General features: G+C 42.9%; 1 protein-coding gene across 1 annotated transcript; it reads left to right on the top strand.

Moving 5' to 3' along the window:
- Window positions 1-404: 404 nt before the first annotated feature.
- Window positions 405-18,579, top strand: LOC118363663 (junctional adhesion molecule 2A-like). The gene is made up of 10 exons (XM_035744752.2): window positions 405-1,351; window positions 6,291-6,467; window positions 6,751-6,900; window positions 7,010-7,197; window positions 14,063-14,165; window positions 15,804-15,911; window positions 16,067-16,079; window positions 16,598-16,669; window positions 16,954-16,987; window positions 17,246-18,579. Exons 1-10 carry the CDS (start codon window positions 1,303-1,305, stop codon window positions 17,282-17,284), a joined length of 933 nt encoding a protein of 310 aa, XP_035600645.1. The 5' UTR covers window positions 405-1,302; the 3' UTR covers window positions 17,285-18,579.
- The last annotated feature ends 85 nt before the right edge of the window (window positions 18,580-18,664 follow it).

The following is an 18,664-nucleotide window of genomic DNA, read 5'->3' as shown; positions in this document are numbered from 1 at the left end:
AGACGAATAATTATGTAAAACCACAAGTCCAAATCCCTATCTCCATCCATGGCTAATTAAGGAAAGGGACCATTTTAGCTATCTAGCTGGCCACAGGAGTACAACCACGACATGCAACAATTCAATTTTTTATGTAATTTAAGTATGCTCTCAATAGGATTTGATAGGAGTGATAACAAACTCCAAACTGGCTTCCCTTTTACACTTTTTTTTGTTGGTGTGCCACACAGTCGATCTCGTTCAGTTTAGCTCAACGCTGATTGGCACATTTTGTATGCTTTTTTTATCAAGGGAGGCCGGATGCTTTCTGGCTTCCGTTGCCTTCAATCCTACGGGCGGCAACAATGTCATACTCGTTTGGACCAGACAGCATCATGTAGCCCTCCTACACATAGAGAAACAGAGGGACGCTGTTTCGCTCGTTCGGAAGTTTTCTCCTGTGAGACATTCAGCCTCTTGCGAATTGAAGGACAATTATGAATCACAGAGAGACGATAGATACAAACTAATTGTATGCATTTTATTCGTTAATAAAATTCCCTTGGCATCCATGAATACACGCAAATGCCCTAAGGGACTGCGGAAATACTTTGAAGGACGTTATAATGAAATAATTAGCAAGGGCCAACTAATTATAAGGGTACCATTGTGCGCCGTTTCTTCCCTCTATCTGAAAGCATTGTCCGAGTTCGACAATTGTCCGACAATCACACCTGGCAACAGGTGTCGCTTCCTATACCCTTCGTGGTGGTCCTCTTTTATAGTAATTCATCAAAATGTATCAAAGTAAATAGCATGGTGTTATGCCTGTGGGCACTGGGAAGATAGGATTTAAGTGCTGAGCCTATGACACATACTCACAGAAAAAAACTGTGTCATCAGTGCAGTTGGCCATTGGTGGCGCATTGCGTACGATGGACAAATGTAGTGCGCGTCTTGGACACCGCGTTTCGCTCTCTACATTCCTTCTCAAGGAGCTCCCCACCAACTCGCTTTCTCGCACCACCACCAACCCTCCATCCCTACCACAACAGTAAGATTGCAGAGAGCCCGTCTACAGTGATAGAGGGCAGCAGTATGCCCTGCGGCTAGTGTAATAGTTTACAGAAAGTCCGAAATTGTAACTTCCGAACCGCCCGCGCGCTGCCTAACTGCTCAGGAAATACTACGGAGTTTTGTAACATAATTTCCCCAAAGGAGTGACGAGATTCTGGAGTTGTGGACAAGTGCGGGAACAGGTTGACGCTCAAGAGTAGCTCATCTTTCGAGAAAGGACAGACTTTTGAACAGCAGGAATTCAGGATGGAGAAAGCGCCACTGTTTTTGCCCCTTGTCATTCTACTGATGCAATGTAAGTAAACTTGCATTTGACTACTCGTCAACGAGTAATTCGTGTGTGTTTGTTTGTTTGCGTGCTTGCGCGTGTGTGTAATGCATGTTACATGTAGAGTTGAGCTGTATTGGTATTCTTGATCATTAAATTACCATCATCCCTATCGCTTTTGTATCTTTAGAAAAAATAAGCCATTATAGATATATATAAGTCATTTTAGATATAAAATATTGATAAAGCACCTAATTAAAAAAAACATGATTATTGTTATCTTACTATGAACTGCAAGATCACTATATCATGTTGATGCTTCTGGTCACATACACACAACAAAGGGGCCAGCACTTGATTCGGTTGCAATTGAATTAATTTATTACTTAATCATCTTCGTTTCTGGAGAAACATATGACCTGTACTAAAGTTTTCCAACGTCGCCGGTCTTTCATATACAGTAAATGCATCATGTCCAAGAGCACACTCCATACGCCTTCCTCACTGTGTGTGCGTGCGTGTTATTGCAATGATATTGGACTACATGCAACTACAGAAAACAGATATGGACCACTAATGTGGCCTTAAGTTATTGTTGGAAACAGGCCAGTCTAATTGGGATGTGGGCAACCCAAGGGTGGGTACCACCAACTTTGATAACAGCAGGTCATCATGTGGTTCCATCCCAAATAGCACCCTATTCCCTTTATAGTGCACTACTTTTTTTTATCAGGGCACATAGTGCTCGGGTCAAAAGTAGTGCACTACAAAGGGTGCCATTTGGGACGATTCCATGATGTCAGTGAGATGCCAGGGGAGGGGCTGCATTCAGGTCTGCCCAACTGTTGATGTCTGCTGATTTATTGTTTGGAACTGTTTGGAATAGTTTGCTTCAGACTTGATTGGGCTGTGTTCTGTCCTGTAGATTAGGTGAGGCTTGTTTTAAGTCTTAAACATTGTGGTGCAATTTCGGATGCAGACATTTTGCAAGCACCGCCACCACCAACCCTGACTGGCACAGCTGTTCCTGTCAGAGCAGTGCAGGGTTACAAAGATACAGAGGGGCTTTGTTCTCCTAGGAAAACACACACACACACACACACTCCCACTCTCTCTGTTTGTCTCTCTAGATCCCTCTCTGTCTGGAAATCGATGTCCTCTTAGATGTCTATCGTATGAAATGCTCCTAGCTCAGATTTAGTGCTCAGTTGTAGCTTATAATAATCGTTTTAAATACTATCTGCAGGGGGCTTGCAGGAGAACCGTGTTCGAACCCAGTTGTGCTTGTGTGTCCCCGGTTTGGGGTCTCATTTTCCATTTAAAATAAATTCCCATTTTTAAATTCTTGAATTGTAGTTTTAGTTTTCTTCCTGAATTGACTGACTTCAATTTGAATTGACCCCAACCCTGGTCGGTCCCAGGCACAATAGCTCATAGGGTTCAGAGAGGGACAGGTCACCATTCAGCAGACAGAGAAAGTGTAGGCATTATGTCAGGGTTGTTATCACGTCTGTGTTATCTCAAGGAGACCCTCCTCAAGGTGGCAGTTTCTTTAACCCAGGGATGCTAATGATGGATCCTGGTAATATAGAATAAAACTCTCGTTATCTCTCTCGGTCTATTTCTTCATATCTCCCTCCACATCTCATCCTCTCTGTCTGTCTCTCTCCCTTATCCTCTGTCTCTCTCTCCCTTTCTCTCTTTGTCCATCCAGCCAGGGAGAGACAATGCTCCTCCTCAGAGAGAAAGAGGGAGGGATGAGAGGCACACAGCTGCAGTGATAACAATGTTACACATACTCACATGTAACACAGACAGCAAGCAGGGAGGGACAAAATACACAAGGCTGCACTTTTACCATCTACTGTACTCAAACATTCTGAAGGACAATGTGAATAGGCAACATAAACCTGCAGTTTGAATTCATACAATACTTATGCACATCAAACGTAATAGAGCAAGCACTCTGCCACTGATAATGTGTAGGCCTATGTAGACCTAATTGCCTAAATACTCATAAATAAGATTCAGAATGAGAATTCAAAATCAATGAGGGAGGGCACATTCCGTTTTTCCGTTTATTTCCTGTGAATCGACTAGATTGAAATGAAATTGAGTATGCTTCATTGTTCATTGTTTTTCAGCGAGGAAGTTGTTTACGTTTTGTTTCACATCTTTTGCTCTGCTTTCATGGCCATTTAAGATGGCCACCTTCACCCTGAGAGGACCTGTAAATGCATTATTACTTCCTGTGCCTCTCCAATGACCTTGTCTCACTTTGGCCTCCATTCTTCCACGTAGACCCGGTTTGCGTCTCTATTCCCTATATAGTGTACTACTTTTCACCACTATGTAGGGAATGGGATGCCATTTGGCATGTAGACCGTGGGGGAATGGGATGCCCTTCCGTGGGGAAAGCAGGAGACCAGGAGAATTGGTTAGGACGCCCCCCTCTGGTCCACTAATAGAACCAAAGGAAGTAGTGTAACAAACAGAGGCTAACTAAACAGGAAGCTAGCAGTGAATGGCTCATTTGTTTGTTGACCTCAGTTAAGTACAGGGTAGACCAGTGGGTTCCCGACCATGGGTACTTGGCCTTGATAAGACTCATGAGTGTAGGCTTACTGGTAAAATGTACAAGAGGGGGGGTACTCAGGCAGAGCAAAATTCAGTTAGTGGTACAGTGACCGAAAAAGGTTGGAAACCACTGGTGTAGACTGGGTGCTTTTTAGGTCTTTCGATGTGACGTTTACCAGCATTGGGCCATGACAAATAGCCTTGTGCTTTGCGGGACAGAAATTGTCTGTATTTAATTAATTGTGCGGAATATAGTATTAGTAGGTTATGCAGTGATACAGATGTCATTACAGTTATCTAGTTGAGCATGTGTGTGAATAAGTGTGTTATCTGAATACATCTCAGTATTTACTGAAACAATGGAAGGAAAAATGTATGTTGGCCTATACAAACACAACACAAAATAAATGTGTTTGTCTGGGTGTGTTAAATATGTATCTGTGTAAAGCTAGCCAATTTGAACTTAACGATTTATGATGGAATTGAGCAAATCAAATCAAATCAAATCAAATTTATTTATATAGCCCTTCGTACATCAGCTGATATCTCAAAGTGCTGTACAGAAACCCAGCCTAAAACCCCAAACAGCAAACAATGCAGGTGTAAAAGCACGGTGGCTAGGAAAAACTCCCTAGAAAGGCCAAAACCTAGGAAGAGCAGCGACTAGTGTGGACGGTCTGGAGCTCTGACGTCACTTAACATTAAGTTTTTATCAGTACCCAAAGGATAGCACACAGTTACACAGGACATTGTCTGTGTAACATTTCTAGCCGGTCTATCAATGGGTAACAGTTGACATGTTATGCTTGACCCGCTCAGTTTTCCACCACAAAACACCAGAAAATTACCAAAAAGAGTAAAACCAGCTCACCTGCTTTTACACTAATGTTCAATGTTTACATGGAGGAAAAAGGTGGAGCCGAAGAACACCATCCCAACCGTGAAGCACGGGGGTGGCAGCATCATGTTGTGGGGTGTTTTGCTGCAGGAGGGTCTGGTGCACAAAATAGATGGCTTCATGAGGTTGGAAAATTATGTGGATATATTGAAGCAACATCTCAAGACATCAGTCAGGAAGTTAAAGCTTGGTCAGTTAAAGCTTGGTCACATTGTCATTGGAGTGTGGAAGACCAAATTGAGAATGACCCCAAGCATACTTTCAAAGTTGTGACAAAATGGCTTAAGGACAACAAAGTCAAGGTATTGGAGTGACCATCACAAAGCCCTGACCTTAATCATATAGAATATTGGTGGGCAGAACTGAAAAAGGCTACAAGGAGGCCTACAAACCTGATTCAGTTACACCAGCTCTGTCAGGAGGAATGGGCAAAAATGTACCCAATTTATTGTGGGTAGCTTGTGAAAGGCTACCTGAAATGTTTGACCCAAGTTAAACAATTTAAAGGCAATGCTACCAAATACTAATTGAGTGTATGTAGACTTCTGACCCACTGGGAATGTGATGAAAGAAATAAAAGCTGAAATTAATAATTCTCTCTACTATTATTCTGACATTTCACATTCTTAAAATAAAGTGGTGATCCTAACTGACCTAAGACAGGGAATCTTTACTATGATTAAATGTCAGGAATTGTGAAAAACTGAGTTTAAATGTATTTGGCTAAGGTGTATGTAAACTTCCGACTTCAACTGCCTGATTTTTCTCCATGTGGTACAGTATATATTAAAAGGCTCTTCATTTAATATAACAGGCTTTTAAAATTCAATATTGGTGCACAATTTCTACTTAAAATGTCAAAAGGGACGCGAAAGGCAGTCTTTTCATGGAACAACCCAAATATTCAGTGTGCGTGTGTGGTACATAAAATTATTGTACCAATCTGTGGTTCAGTTAACCCCCCCCCACACACCCACACACACATACATATGCACATGCAACACGTACTCCTCCCTCAATGGATGGGCGTTACCCGGGCGACCTGTGGATAGCAACAGGATGACAAAACAATAATCTTGACCCCTGCAGCAATCAAACGACAGGAAGGACTGCTCCTATTTCCTGTTCCTGTCAAGATGCACATGTTCAACTGGAGACACACACATACAGGCACAGATGCACACAAACAGACACACCCAGTCAGCCAACCAAACAATCAGCCAACCAAACAATCAGCCTCTGGACCACCAATCTGGTCCAGAGGAAAAACTGGTTCATAACAGATATAATTGGTTCATACAACATTTACAACTGGTTCATCATAACTGAATATAACTGGTTTATAACAGATTATAAACTTGTTCATGAATCAGCTATAAAGCAATTCTAATCAGTTATCACTGCGTTAACTTGTTCATAACTTGTCCTCCATCTTACAACCCTTTCCCCACAACCCCATATGTGGCACCTCTTTCTCTCTCTATCCCTCAGGCCTTCCCATTGTCCCTGTTACCGTTTCAACAACCACACCCAAGGTGGAGGTCCGTGAGAACTCTGATGCGGTTCTGAGCTGTGGTTTTCGGACCGAGAAGGAACCGAATCCTCGAATCGAGTGGAAGAAGAAAGGAACAGATGTATCATTTGTTTACTATGAGGGACAATTCAGAGGTGATTGGCTGTCCTGGCACATTCTCTTCCATCGTTCTCTTTCTGTCTGTTTTAACCCCTGTCCAGAGCCCATCTTCAGACTCCGATTTCATTTACTTCCTCACGAGGGAAATTCATTTTAAGAGCTTCGTCAACATAAAGCAGGATGTGATGAACATTACAAAGACATTTGTATCAGAAGTTACCAGATGGTTGATGTTAGTTTAAGTAGAACATTTGTCCTTAAGAAACCACATCTCCACATCCCCCTCTTCTCTGTGTTGACCGGTTTCCACTCTCCCAGGAGCCTTTGCGGGGCGTGCAAGGATCAACGGGGCAACGGTGACCCTACAGAGGGTGACCCAGAAAGACGCGGGTGAATACCGCTGTGAGATCACTGCCCCTCATGACACCATCACCCTTGGGGAGACTAACATTACCCTCACAGTCTTGGGTGGGTACCATACCGTCTGTCTGACTGAGTGTGTCTGTGTGTTGTCTCAGACATGCCGTTTGTGCACCCCCTTAACCCTGCTGACATTGTGGCTGTACCCTCCCCACAGTTCCCCCTCACACCCCATCCTGTGAGATCCCCAGCTCGGCCCTGACGGGCTCTATGGTGCAGCTGCGCTGTTTGGACCAGCAGAGCATCCCCCCAGCCACCTACTCCTGGTACAAAGACGACAAGCTGCTGACCCCCTCCCGCATGGCCAACGCCACCTACCACCTCAACCCATTCACCGGCATACTGGTGAGATACTTTTTAAGAACAGTGTAGTGTATATACAGTCGTACCATTGATGCTTTGGCACAATTTACTCAATGTACAGTGCATTCAAATACTTCAGACCCCTTCCTTTTTCCACATTTAGTTACGGTACAGCTTTATTCTAAAATGGAAAATCAATCTACACACATTATCCCATAATTACAAAGTGAAAACAGGTTGTTCAGAAATGTTTGCAAATGTATTATAAATTAAAAACAGAAATACCTTATTTATATAAGTATTCAGACCCTTTTCTATGAGACTCGAAATTGAGCTCAGGTGCATCCTGTTTCCATTGATCATCCTTGAGATGTTTCTACAACTTGAATGGAGTCCACCTGTGGTAAATTCAATTGATTGGAAATTATTAGACAGGCACACACCTAAAGCTGGCCCCCTGGCCAAACTGAGCAATCGGGGAGAAGGGCCTTGGTCAGGGAGGTGACCAAGAACCCGATGGTCACTCTGACAGAGCTCCAGAGTTCCTCTGTGGAGATGGGAGAACCTTTCAGAAAGACAATCATCTCTGCAGTACTCCACCAATCAAGCCTTTATGGTAGAGTGGCCAGACAGAAAACAATCCTCAGTAAAAGGCACCACAGCCCACTTGGAGTTTGCCAAAAGGCACCTAAAGACTCTGACCATGAGAAACAAGATTCTCTGGTCTGATGAAACCAAGATTGAACTCTTTGGATTGAATGCCAAGAAACACATCTCAAGGAAACCTGGCACCATTGCTACGGTGAGGCATGGGGTGGCAGCATCATGCTGTGGGGATGTTTTTCAGCAGCAGGGACTGGGAGACTAGTCAGGATCGAGGGAAAGATGAACAGAGCAAAGTACAGAGAGATCATTGATGAAAACCTGCTCCAGAGTGCTCAGGACCTCAGACTGGGGCGAAGGTTCACCTTCCAACAGAACAATGACCCTAATGACACAGCCAAGACAACAGAGGAGTGGCTTCGGGACGAGTCTCTGAATATCCTTGAGTGGCCCAGCCAGAGCCCGGACTTGAACCTGATCTAACATCTCTGAAGAGATCTGAAAAATAGTTGTGCAGTGACTATCCCCATACAAATCAAATCAAATGGTATTTGTCACATGCACCAAATACAACAGGTGTAGACCTTACATTGAAATGCCTACTTACAAGCCCTTAACCAACAATGCAGTTTTAAGAAAAAATAAGTGTTAATTAAGTAAAAAAATAAAAGTAACAAGTAATTAAAGAGCAGCAGTAAAATAACAATAGCGAGGCTATATACAGGCGGTACCGGTACAGAGTCAATGTTAGTCGAGGTAATTTAAGTAATATGTACATGTAGGTAGAGTTAAAGTGACTATGCATAGATCATAAACAGAGCTGTTCAGGAGTCTTATGGCTTGGGGGTAGAAGCTGTTAAGAAGCCTTTTGGACCTCGACCTGGCGCTCCGGTACCGCTTGCCGTGCGGCAGCAGAGAGAACAGTCTATGACTAGGTGGCTGGAGTCTTTGACAATTTCTAGGTCCTTCCTCTGACACCGCCTGGTATAGAGGTCCTGGATGGCAGGAAGCTTGGCCCCAGTGATGTACTACCCTCTGTAGTGCCTTGTGGTCGGAGGCCGAGCAGTTGCCATACCAGGCAGTGACGGAACCAGTCAGGATGCTCTCGATGGTGCAGGATCTGAGGACCCATGCCAAATCTTTTCAGTCTCCTGAGGGGGAATAGGCTTTGTTGTGCCCTCTGACTTGCCTAGTTAAATAAAGGTTAAATAAAAAAATGAATAAAAATTCACGACTGTCTTGGTATGTTTGGTCCATGATAGTTTGTTGATGTGGACACCAAGGAACCTGAAGCTCTCAATCTCCTCCACTATAGCCCCGTTGATGACAATGGGGGCATGCTCAGTCCTCCTTCTCCTGTAATCCACAATCATCAACCTGACAGAGCTTGAGAGGATCTGCAGAGAAGAATGGGAGAAACTCCCCAAATACAGCTGTGCCAAGTGTGTAGTGTCATACCCAAGAAGACTCTAGGCTGTAGTCACTGCCAAAGGTGCTTCAACAAAGTACTGAGTAAAGGGTCTGAATACTTGAAATGTGATATTTCCATTTTTTTTAAATAACTTTGCAAACAAAACATTTCTAAAAAGCTGTTTTTGCTCTGTCATTATGGGGTATTGTGTGTAGATTTATGAAGAAAGAATAAGGCTGTAACATAACCAAATGTGGAAAAAGGGGTCTGAATTCTTTCCAAATGCACTGTATGTGCCAGTAAAGCAATTTGAATTTGACAGAACGAGTGCCCAGCCACACACCTACTGACTGTGTGTTACAGAGGAGCCACACTAGGGCGTCAAGAAAATAGTAGTTTTTTTTGCCTGCTATACTGGAAGTGTAACTTTTGGCCAACGAGAGCAACGTGCAAGCTTCTTTTTCCTTTTCCTATTGTGAGCTGCGGGAAAAAATCTTGAAAATAGAACCAAAGTAGAACTTCACCTACTTCCCTTCACCCACTTACGCCCAAGTTTCATTGAGATTATTAGGAGCACCTCACGTTCCGTATACTGTAAGTTATGTATCCGATGTAGCATGCCTCCAAAAAAGACTCCAATACATGGAAGTATAACCAACCGCTAGCACAGTATATGATCATATAAACCTCAGTAGGACACTGAAACCTTGGCTACAGTTCAGACCAACAGTGGCTACCTCACATCAAATCAAATTGTATTGGTCACATACACATGGTTAGCAGATGTGTAGCGAAATGCTTGTGCTTCTAGTTCCGACAGTGCAGCAATATCTAACAAGTATTCTAACAATTCCACAACAACTACCTAATACACACAAATCTAAGTAAAGGGATGGAATTAGATTTTTTTTTACATATACAGTTGATGTCGGAAGTTTACATACACAGGTTGGAGTCATTAAAACTTGTTTTTCAACCACTCCACAATTTCTTGTTAACAAACTATAGTTTTGGCAAGTCGGTTAGGACATCTCCTTTGTGCATGACACAAGTCATTTTTCCAACAATTGTTTACAGACAGATTATTTCACTTACAATTCACTGTATCATAATTCCAGTGGGTCAGAAGTGTTACATACACTAAGTTGACTGTGCCTTTTAAACATCTTGGGAAATTCCAGAAAATGATGTCATGGTTTAGAAGCTTCTAATAGGCTAATTGACATGATTTGAGTCAATTGGAGGTGTACCTGTGGATGTATTTCAAGGCCTACCTCAAACTCAGTGCCTCTTTGCTTGACATCATCGGAAAATCTAAAGAAATCAGCCAAGACCACCGAAAAATTATTGTAGACCTTCACAAGTCTGGTTCATCCTTGGGAGCAATTTCCAAACGCCTGAAGGTACCACGTATATCTGTACAGACAATAGTCTACAAGTATAAACACCATGGAACCAAGCAGCCGTTACATACCGCTCAGGAAGGAGATGCTTTCTGTCTCCTAGAGATTAACATATTTATGTGCGAAAGGTGAAAATCAATCCCAGTACAACAGCAAAGGACCTTGTGAAGATGTTGGAGGAAACAGGTACAAAAGTATCTATATCCACAGTAAAACAAGTCCTATATTGACATAAACTGAAAGGCCGCTCAGCAAGGAAGAAGCCACTGCTCCAAAACCGCCATAAAAAAGCCAGACTATGGTTTGCAGCTGCACATGGGGAGAAAGATCGTACTTTTTGGAGAAATGTCCTCTGGTCTGATGAAACAAAAATAGAACTGTTTGGCCATAATGACCATCGTTATGTTTGGAGGAAAAAGGGGAGGCTTGCTAGCCGAAGAACACCATCCCAACCATGAAGTACAGGGGTGGCAGCATCATGTTGTGGGGGTGCTTTGCTGCAGGAGGGACTGGTGCACTTCAAAAAATAGATGGCATCATGAGGGGGGGAAATAACGTGGATATATTGAAGCAACATCTCAAGACATCAGTCAGGAAGTTAAAGCCTGGTCACAAATGGGTCCTCCAAATGGACAATGACCCCAAGCATACTTTCAAAGTTTTGACAAAATGGCTTAAGGACAACAAAGTCAAGGTATTGGAGTGGCCATCACAAAGCCCTGACCTCAATCCTATAGAATATTTGTGGGCAGAACTGAAAAAGCATTTGCGAGCAAGGAGGCCCACAAACATGACTCAGTTACACTAGCTTTGTCAGGATGAAGTGGGCCAAAATTCACCCAAATTATTGTGGGAATCTTGTGGAAGGCTCCCTGAAACTAAATAAAAAATAAAAGCTGAAATTAATAATTTTCTCTGCTATTATTCTGACATTTCACATTCTTACAATAAAGTGGTGATCCTAACATAATTTTTACTTGGATTAAATATCAGGAAGTTTAAATGTATTTGGCTAAGGTGTATGTAAACTTCCGACTTCAACTGTAAATATATAGATGAGCAATGACCGAGCGGCATAGGCAAGATGTAATAGATGGTATAAAATACAGTATAAACATATGGGATGAGTATTGCAAGATATGTACGTAAATATTATTGAAGTGGCATTATTAAAGTGACTAGTGATCAATTTATTAAAGTTGCCAATGATTTCAAGTCTGTATGTGGGCATCAGCCTATCTGTGTTAGTGATGACTGTTTAACAGTATGATGGCCTTGAGATAGAAGCAATTTTTTGGTCTCAGATGCACCTGTACTGACCTCGCCTTCTGGATGTTAGCAGGGTGAACAGGCAGTGGCTTGGGTGGTTGTTGTCCTTGATTATCTTTTTTGGCCTTCCTGTGACATCGGATGCTGTAGGTGTTGTGGAGTGCGGGTAGTTTGCCCCGGATGATGCGTTTTGCAGACCGCACCACCCTCAGGAGAGCCCTGCGGTTGTGGGCGGTGCAGTTGCCGTACCAGGCGCTGATACAGCCCGACAGGATGCTCTTAATTCTGCATCTGTAAAAGTTTTAGGTGAGAAGCCAAATTTATTCAGCCTCCTGAGGTTGAAGAGACGCTGTTGTTGTGCCTTCTTCACCACACTGTCTGTGTAGGTGGACCATTTCAGTTTGTCCGTGATGTGTACGCCAAGGAACTTTCCACGTTCTCCACTGCTGTCCCGTCGATGTGGATAGAGGTGTGCTCCCTCCACTGTTTCCTGAAGTCCACAATCATCTCCTTTGTTTTGTTGATGCTGAGTGAGAGGTTGTTTTCCTGACACCACACTCCGAGTGCCCTCTCCTCCTCCCTATATGCTGTCTCATCGTTGTTGGTGATCAAGCCTACTACTGTTGTGTCATCTGCAAACTTGATGTTGGCGATGTGCATGGCCACACAGTCATGGGTGAACAGGGAGTACAGGAGGGAGCTGAGCACGCACCCTTGTGGGGCCCCAGTGTTGAGGATCAGCGAAGTGGAGATGTTGTTTCCTACCTTCACCACTTAAGGGCGGCCCGTCTGGAAGTCCAGGACCCAATTGCACAGGGCGGGGTTGAGACCCAGGGCCTCAAGCTTAATGATGAGCTTGGAGGGTACTATGGTGTTGAATGCTGAGCTATAGTCAATGAACAGCATTCTTACATAGGTATTCCTCTTGTCCAGATGGGATAGGGCAGTGTGATGGCGATTGTATCGTCTGTGGACCTATTGGGGCGGTGTGAAAATTGAAGTGGATCAAGGGTGACAGGTAAGGTGGAGGTGATATGATCCTTGACTAGTCTCTCATAGCACTTCATGATATCAGAAGTGAGTGCTACGGGGTTATAGTAATTTATTTCAGTTACCTTTGCCTTCTTGGGACACAGGAACAATGGTGGACATCTTGAAGCATGCGGGGACAGCAGACTGGGATAGGGAGAAACTGAATATGTCCGTAAACACATCAGTCAGCTGGTCTGCGCATGCTCTGTGGACGCGGCTAGGGATGCCGTCTGGGCCGGCAGCCTTGCGATGCTTAACACGTTTAAATGTCTTACTCACATTGGCCACGGAGAAGAAGAACCCACAGTCCTTGGTAGCGGGCCGTGTCATTGGCACTGTATTGTCCTCAAAGCGGGCAAAGAAGGTGTTTAGTTTGTCTGGAAGCAAGACATCCGTGTCCTTGACATGGCTGGTTTTCTTTTTGTAGTCCGTGATTGTCTGTAGACCCTGCCATATACGTCTTGTATCTGAGCTGTTGAATTGGAACTCCACTTTGTCTCTATACTGACATTTCGCTTGTTTGATTGCCTTGCGGAGGAAATAACTACACTATTTTGTATTCGGCCATATTCCCAGTCACCTTTCCATGTTTAAATGCGGTGGATCGTGCTTTCAGTTTTGCCCGAATGCCACCATCTACGGTTTCTGGTTCGGGTAGATTTTAATAGTCACAGTGGGTACACCATCTCCTATGCACTACCTTATAAACTCACTCACTGAATCAGCATAGAAATGTATATTATTCTCTGAGGCTAATTGGAACATGTCCCAGTCCGCATGTTCAAAACAATCTTGAAGCGTGGATTCTGATTGGTCAGACCAGCGTTGAATAGTCCTTGTCACGGGTATATCCTGTTTGATTTTCTGCCTATGGGAAGGGAGGAGCAAAATGGAGTCCTTGTCAGATTTGCTGAAAGAAGGGCCGGGGAGGGCCTTGTATGCATCACGGAAGTTAGAGTAGCAGTGATCCAGTGTATTGCCAGCGCGAGTGCTGCAATCAATATGCTGATATAGGTCACTTCCCTTTGGTCAGACATCAACCCATATAGACCCTTAGTTTGGAAGCACATTAGTAAAATTTAGACCAATTGCCAAAAATACTGTACAGGTTCTGTGCATCATATCATCTTCCTTCCTCTTTTTATTTCTGCTGAGCTCTCCATCTGTCTCTTTCCCTCTCCTCTGGCAGGAGTTTAAGACGGTGGCGAGAGGCGACACGGGACAGTACAGCTGTCTGGCATCAAACAAAGTGGGGCAGTCCAAGATGTGTGAGGCTAAACACATGAAGATAGGTGGGTGTGCATGTGTGTGTGTAATTATAAGAATGATTGTTGTTCATATGAGTGTAGTTTTTTCTTTCTACAAACTAGTGTGACTCTCGTGCTTCAAACCACATTGATATGGTCTATAACCAACACAGTTACAATACCAGGGCTAGTGTTATGTCTTGTAAAATCCCAAGAGTAAACAGTACTGTGAGGAGCATGTTTTTCGATACAGGCATTTTTCTATGGAATCTGGAGATCAAGCAAAGAAAAAGTAGAAATAGCTTGAAAAATAAGGAAAAGGTTTATTTGGACAAGGTTGTCTAAGTAAGAGAAACAAGTCCACTGCCCCTTGCGCCCCCTACTGCTGGTCAGATGTATTTATTTTAATGATAGGTATGATGTGCAATGAATAGATTGTTTTAATGTGAAAATGAATATGGTTGATTTTTAAGGTTAGGGAAAGGTGCAGTGAATAGTGCCACTTTTTATGATGTCAATATAAATCAATGTATTTATGGTTGTTTTGTCATTTTGTTGTGCCGTTGTGTTGAAACGTCTGATGTTTATTAACAGTGAGAATCGCAGAATGGTGAACTAAACGACGGAGAGTTTTGACTGTGTGTGATATTAGATTGCTTCTTGTGTAAATATTTTCTGTCTGGATTTTAATGATTTGTAATAATATTTTCTGTCTGGATTTTAATGATTTGTAATGTGAAGTGTAGGCATACAACTGTACAATTGGTATTCTAACCTTCTTTGTTGCATACAGGAAAACACTAAAACAAATGGAATCATCAAAAACAGTCATGAAAGAAAAAACCCTCACTTACGACAAGCAACAAAAACAAAAAGGAAAAGACCTCTTGAATAACCCCCAGAAGGTTAACCGGGATGTGGCTTTTGTGGAGTGATTGGTAACGATGCTTCAAGGGTGACTTGTTGATGTGTTCAGATGGTCCCTGGTTCGAGCCCAGGTTAGGGCGAGGAAAGGGACAGAAGCAACACATTTACACAAATATCTGAAAAGGGTATTCTTAAGGTCATACTTTTCTCTCAGTTGTTCAAAGGAGGCAAAGGCCCCCACTAGGTACAGATCCCTTATGGCATGGATCCTAACTTTTCCCCTTTTCCCAAAGGAAGGATTCCTCACTATTGGGAGCAGGAATGACATTGTTCTGAGGTCAAAGTGTACCTTAACCTGTTTCCAAATACAGATGTGCAATGGGTTTGTGTATATAAAGTGATTTCCCAAGGCATATAAGGGACATCATTACTGCACCAATGGAGTAGGGGTAGCAATCCTCATGCTCCACGTCAAGCCAAAAGGATGTGTCATCGAGCCAAAACATGACAGGGTTTTTAGCTTTAAATAGGGAAGATTACAGTTTTGTCATTTCAATCCCTGGGTAGGTGAATTTTTCGGAAGAAATCTCAAATGGGAGATGTTTTAACCAAGAAGGGTCCTGCACTCAAACAGGCATTAATTCACTCTTATTCCAATTGATTCTGTAGCCAGAGAAGGAACAAAACAAATGAATCAGATCGCAGATACTGGCTTGAGGGTTGGTTACATATCATCTGCTTCTATAGAAATGTTATTTGAGGTGTCCTTAGTATTGAAACCAACTAGTATGACTCTCTAACTCTCCACTCTTTCAGAGGATGTAAACATGGCAGGGGTCGTTGCTGCGGTGGTGGTCATCTGTCTGGTCATCGCCGTTTGTGGCTTCGGAGGGTACTATGCACACCGTAATGGCTACTTCAGAAGTGAGTCTGTCTGTTCCTTTCCCTGTCTGTCCATGTACATACAATATGTGTCTGTCTGACTGTCAGTTAGTAAATACAATTTTCTAGTGAAAGTTTTTGTGCTCACTTCCTCTTACTTTGTCTCCACTCTCCTCTTCATTTCTGTCCATCTCCAGGACACAAAGGAAGGTAAGAGCTTGTCTCCTTAATCCCAATAACAATTATTAAAATACAGTGTAGACACCCTGACACTGAATAATTCTGCATTGCTGTGTAACTACCACTGACTAATAGAGGTGTGTACGTTTTAAAGTGCTGAGAAAGTTCAGTAGAGTGACAGGTGTGATTGAGCCCAGCGGTGCAAGCCTGTCTCTTCTAACAGAGAGACACTAACAGGTGTTTCATGACCCAGTTAGAAAAAATAGCTTTGTTATTTTGACTGACTGACTCTAGATTAGGCCAGTTTGATGACTAAGAATACTATCATGATTATTTTTTATTAATTACAAATAATAATAATGAATCACTGTTTCATCTAGGGAAGTCACATTGTGATTGATATCTATTTTTCAAGTGAACCCTGGCTGCTAATAAACTCCCCTCCCGGCTGAATTGTGATTAGCTTACCCCCTCCGTGTGGTCGTGTTATTAACCCTGAGCATGGTGTGTGAACCTCAACACTCCCTCACTCAACTTTTACCCCCCAGGTCCTTTTGGATCCCTCAGTGTCATGGTGTGGCCCACATCAGCAGCCAGAACCTCCATAGAACTGAAGACAAGTGAGTCTGACCCACAGAGTAATAGATTTAAATGTAGACAATGAACAGGACTTTACATAGAAGTACATACTATGCTTGTGTGTTCTTGTGTTCCCAGGAGTCCTTTACAGAAAGGGTTGCCCTTTACGCTCCATAGGACTGTGTTTGATTTAGTGGGGTTCTTTGATCGAGCCCAATGTTTTTTCTGAGACCACAGCTGCATCACATTTAGTAAACTCCCTCCCTCTCGCTCCCTCCACTGTGTCAAACAATCTAGTATATTTATAAATGCCTCTGTCTTCCAGGACTAATGCCAACTACAGCCCGCCGCCCCAACATGTGAGTTTTTCTCCGATTTTCTGTTGTTGGTTGTATTCATGGTATTATATTCACAGGAAATGTTGACTTAAGCATTACCGCTTACACATAACATTTTCAAACCATATTAAAAGACAATATGATAAATTCTAATAGAATTATCTTGGAAATAGTAGTAAGTAAAATTCCCCCAATGGTTACTAATAACGAAAAGAGAAAGAGCTGAACTGCAGTATTTCTGACCGAATGAAAATATGCTACTGTTTTTTTCTCTCTCAGCCTGCGGACTTCAAACACACCCAGTCTTTCATGCTGTGAGGCTCTCAACAACCCCCTAAAAGATACTACACAGACACTAGCACCATGACAACACTGGAGTAGTTTTATTCGACCCAAATGAATAGCTCTAAGAATAATTACTTTTTGGGGGACTGACCAACCCTGCTCTCCTCACCCTTGTGGATGGATAGCAAGGAGGGGCAGACAACTCTACGTAGAGGCCATTTATTCCTCCTGTTTTGCTGTACCTGGGCCCTCAATGCAAGCCTATTATATTAGTCACATGGTACTCCCCTCTGGTGGCCACACATGCTCACTTCCCCCTCTACTGGCCAAAACATTAACTACCTAAATCGTATGTTACCAAAGACTTGAACATGGCATCTGAGTGTAATATACTGTACATATTTTCTGATGGCTATTGGCTAAGCATTGATGTGAACACAAGGGAGCAATCACATTAGGGCTCCGTAGTGGCACAAGGCACTGCAAGAGACATTACTACAGTCCCTGGTTCAAATCCAGGCTGTATCACATCCGGCCATGACTGGGAGCCCCATAGGGCGGCGCACAATTGGCACCTCGCTATGGGACTGTTAAGAACATGGTCTAACCCGGCCAAACCCTAAAGACGCAGGGCCAATTGTGCGCCGCCCTATGGGACACAGCCTGGAATCGAACCAGGGTCTGTAGTGACACCTCTAGCAGAGATGCTGCACCACTCTGGAGCCCAAAATTACATAGACTAACACAGGGGCTAATTAGAATACAGGTATTTTTTTTTAAATCCACATCATAATCCGTCTGTTTTAAGACGGAGAAATTGTTTTTTTGCAGTGTTTGTCAGACCAGGAGACATCCCGAAAAACGCCAGAGATCACAAACCTTATGGATTGCTTCATCTCCATTTTGAATACAGGCCATCCACTATATTGTTTTCAGAACAGTGCAGGGTCGATTCAGTGCTATGATTGCAATTTAAAAGGCGATGTTCCTATTTTCGCAGACTGCCTTCACGATAAATGCTGCATATGTTGGCTCAATAGCTCTGAACTCAATAGCTCAATAGCTCTGAACTCGGAAACACTAATTGAATTGTGACCGTTGAGATGGACCCCTGCTCACCTGAATATGCCCAGTGCATATCAAATGTAGTTGTCATACTCTAATCTAGAGGCTCTTTTTTTATGTATTGTTTAAGCTAAAGTATTATTGTGCATTTTTTCCTAATAGAGAGTATGTTTCTTAGGCTATGGATGAATGGGTTGCTGTAAGTGTATTCTTTGTAAAATGTTTACTCTGTATTAAAGATTTATCAAAAATTTGTTCAATAATTTCTCACCACGTAGTCTTTTCCTACAGCCGCTGGAACAGGGTGGAGCACAGGTGAATGAGTCAGGTGAATGAGACTAGTGTAAC

The sequence above is a fragment of the Oncorhynchus keta genome, chromosome 30 (assembly GCF_023373465.1).
Source record: "Oncorhynchus keta strain PuntledgeMale-10-30-2019 chromosome 30, Oket_V2, whole genome shotgun sequence".
Classification (NCBI taxonomy): Eukaryota; Metazoa; Chordata; class Actinopteri; order Salmoniformes; family Salmonidae; genus Oncorhynchus; species Oncorhynchus keta.
Note: the sequence above shows the minus strand (reverse complement) of the source record. Positions and strands in the feature narration are given on the sequence as shown.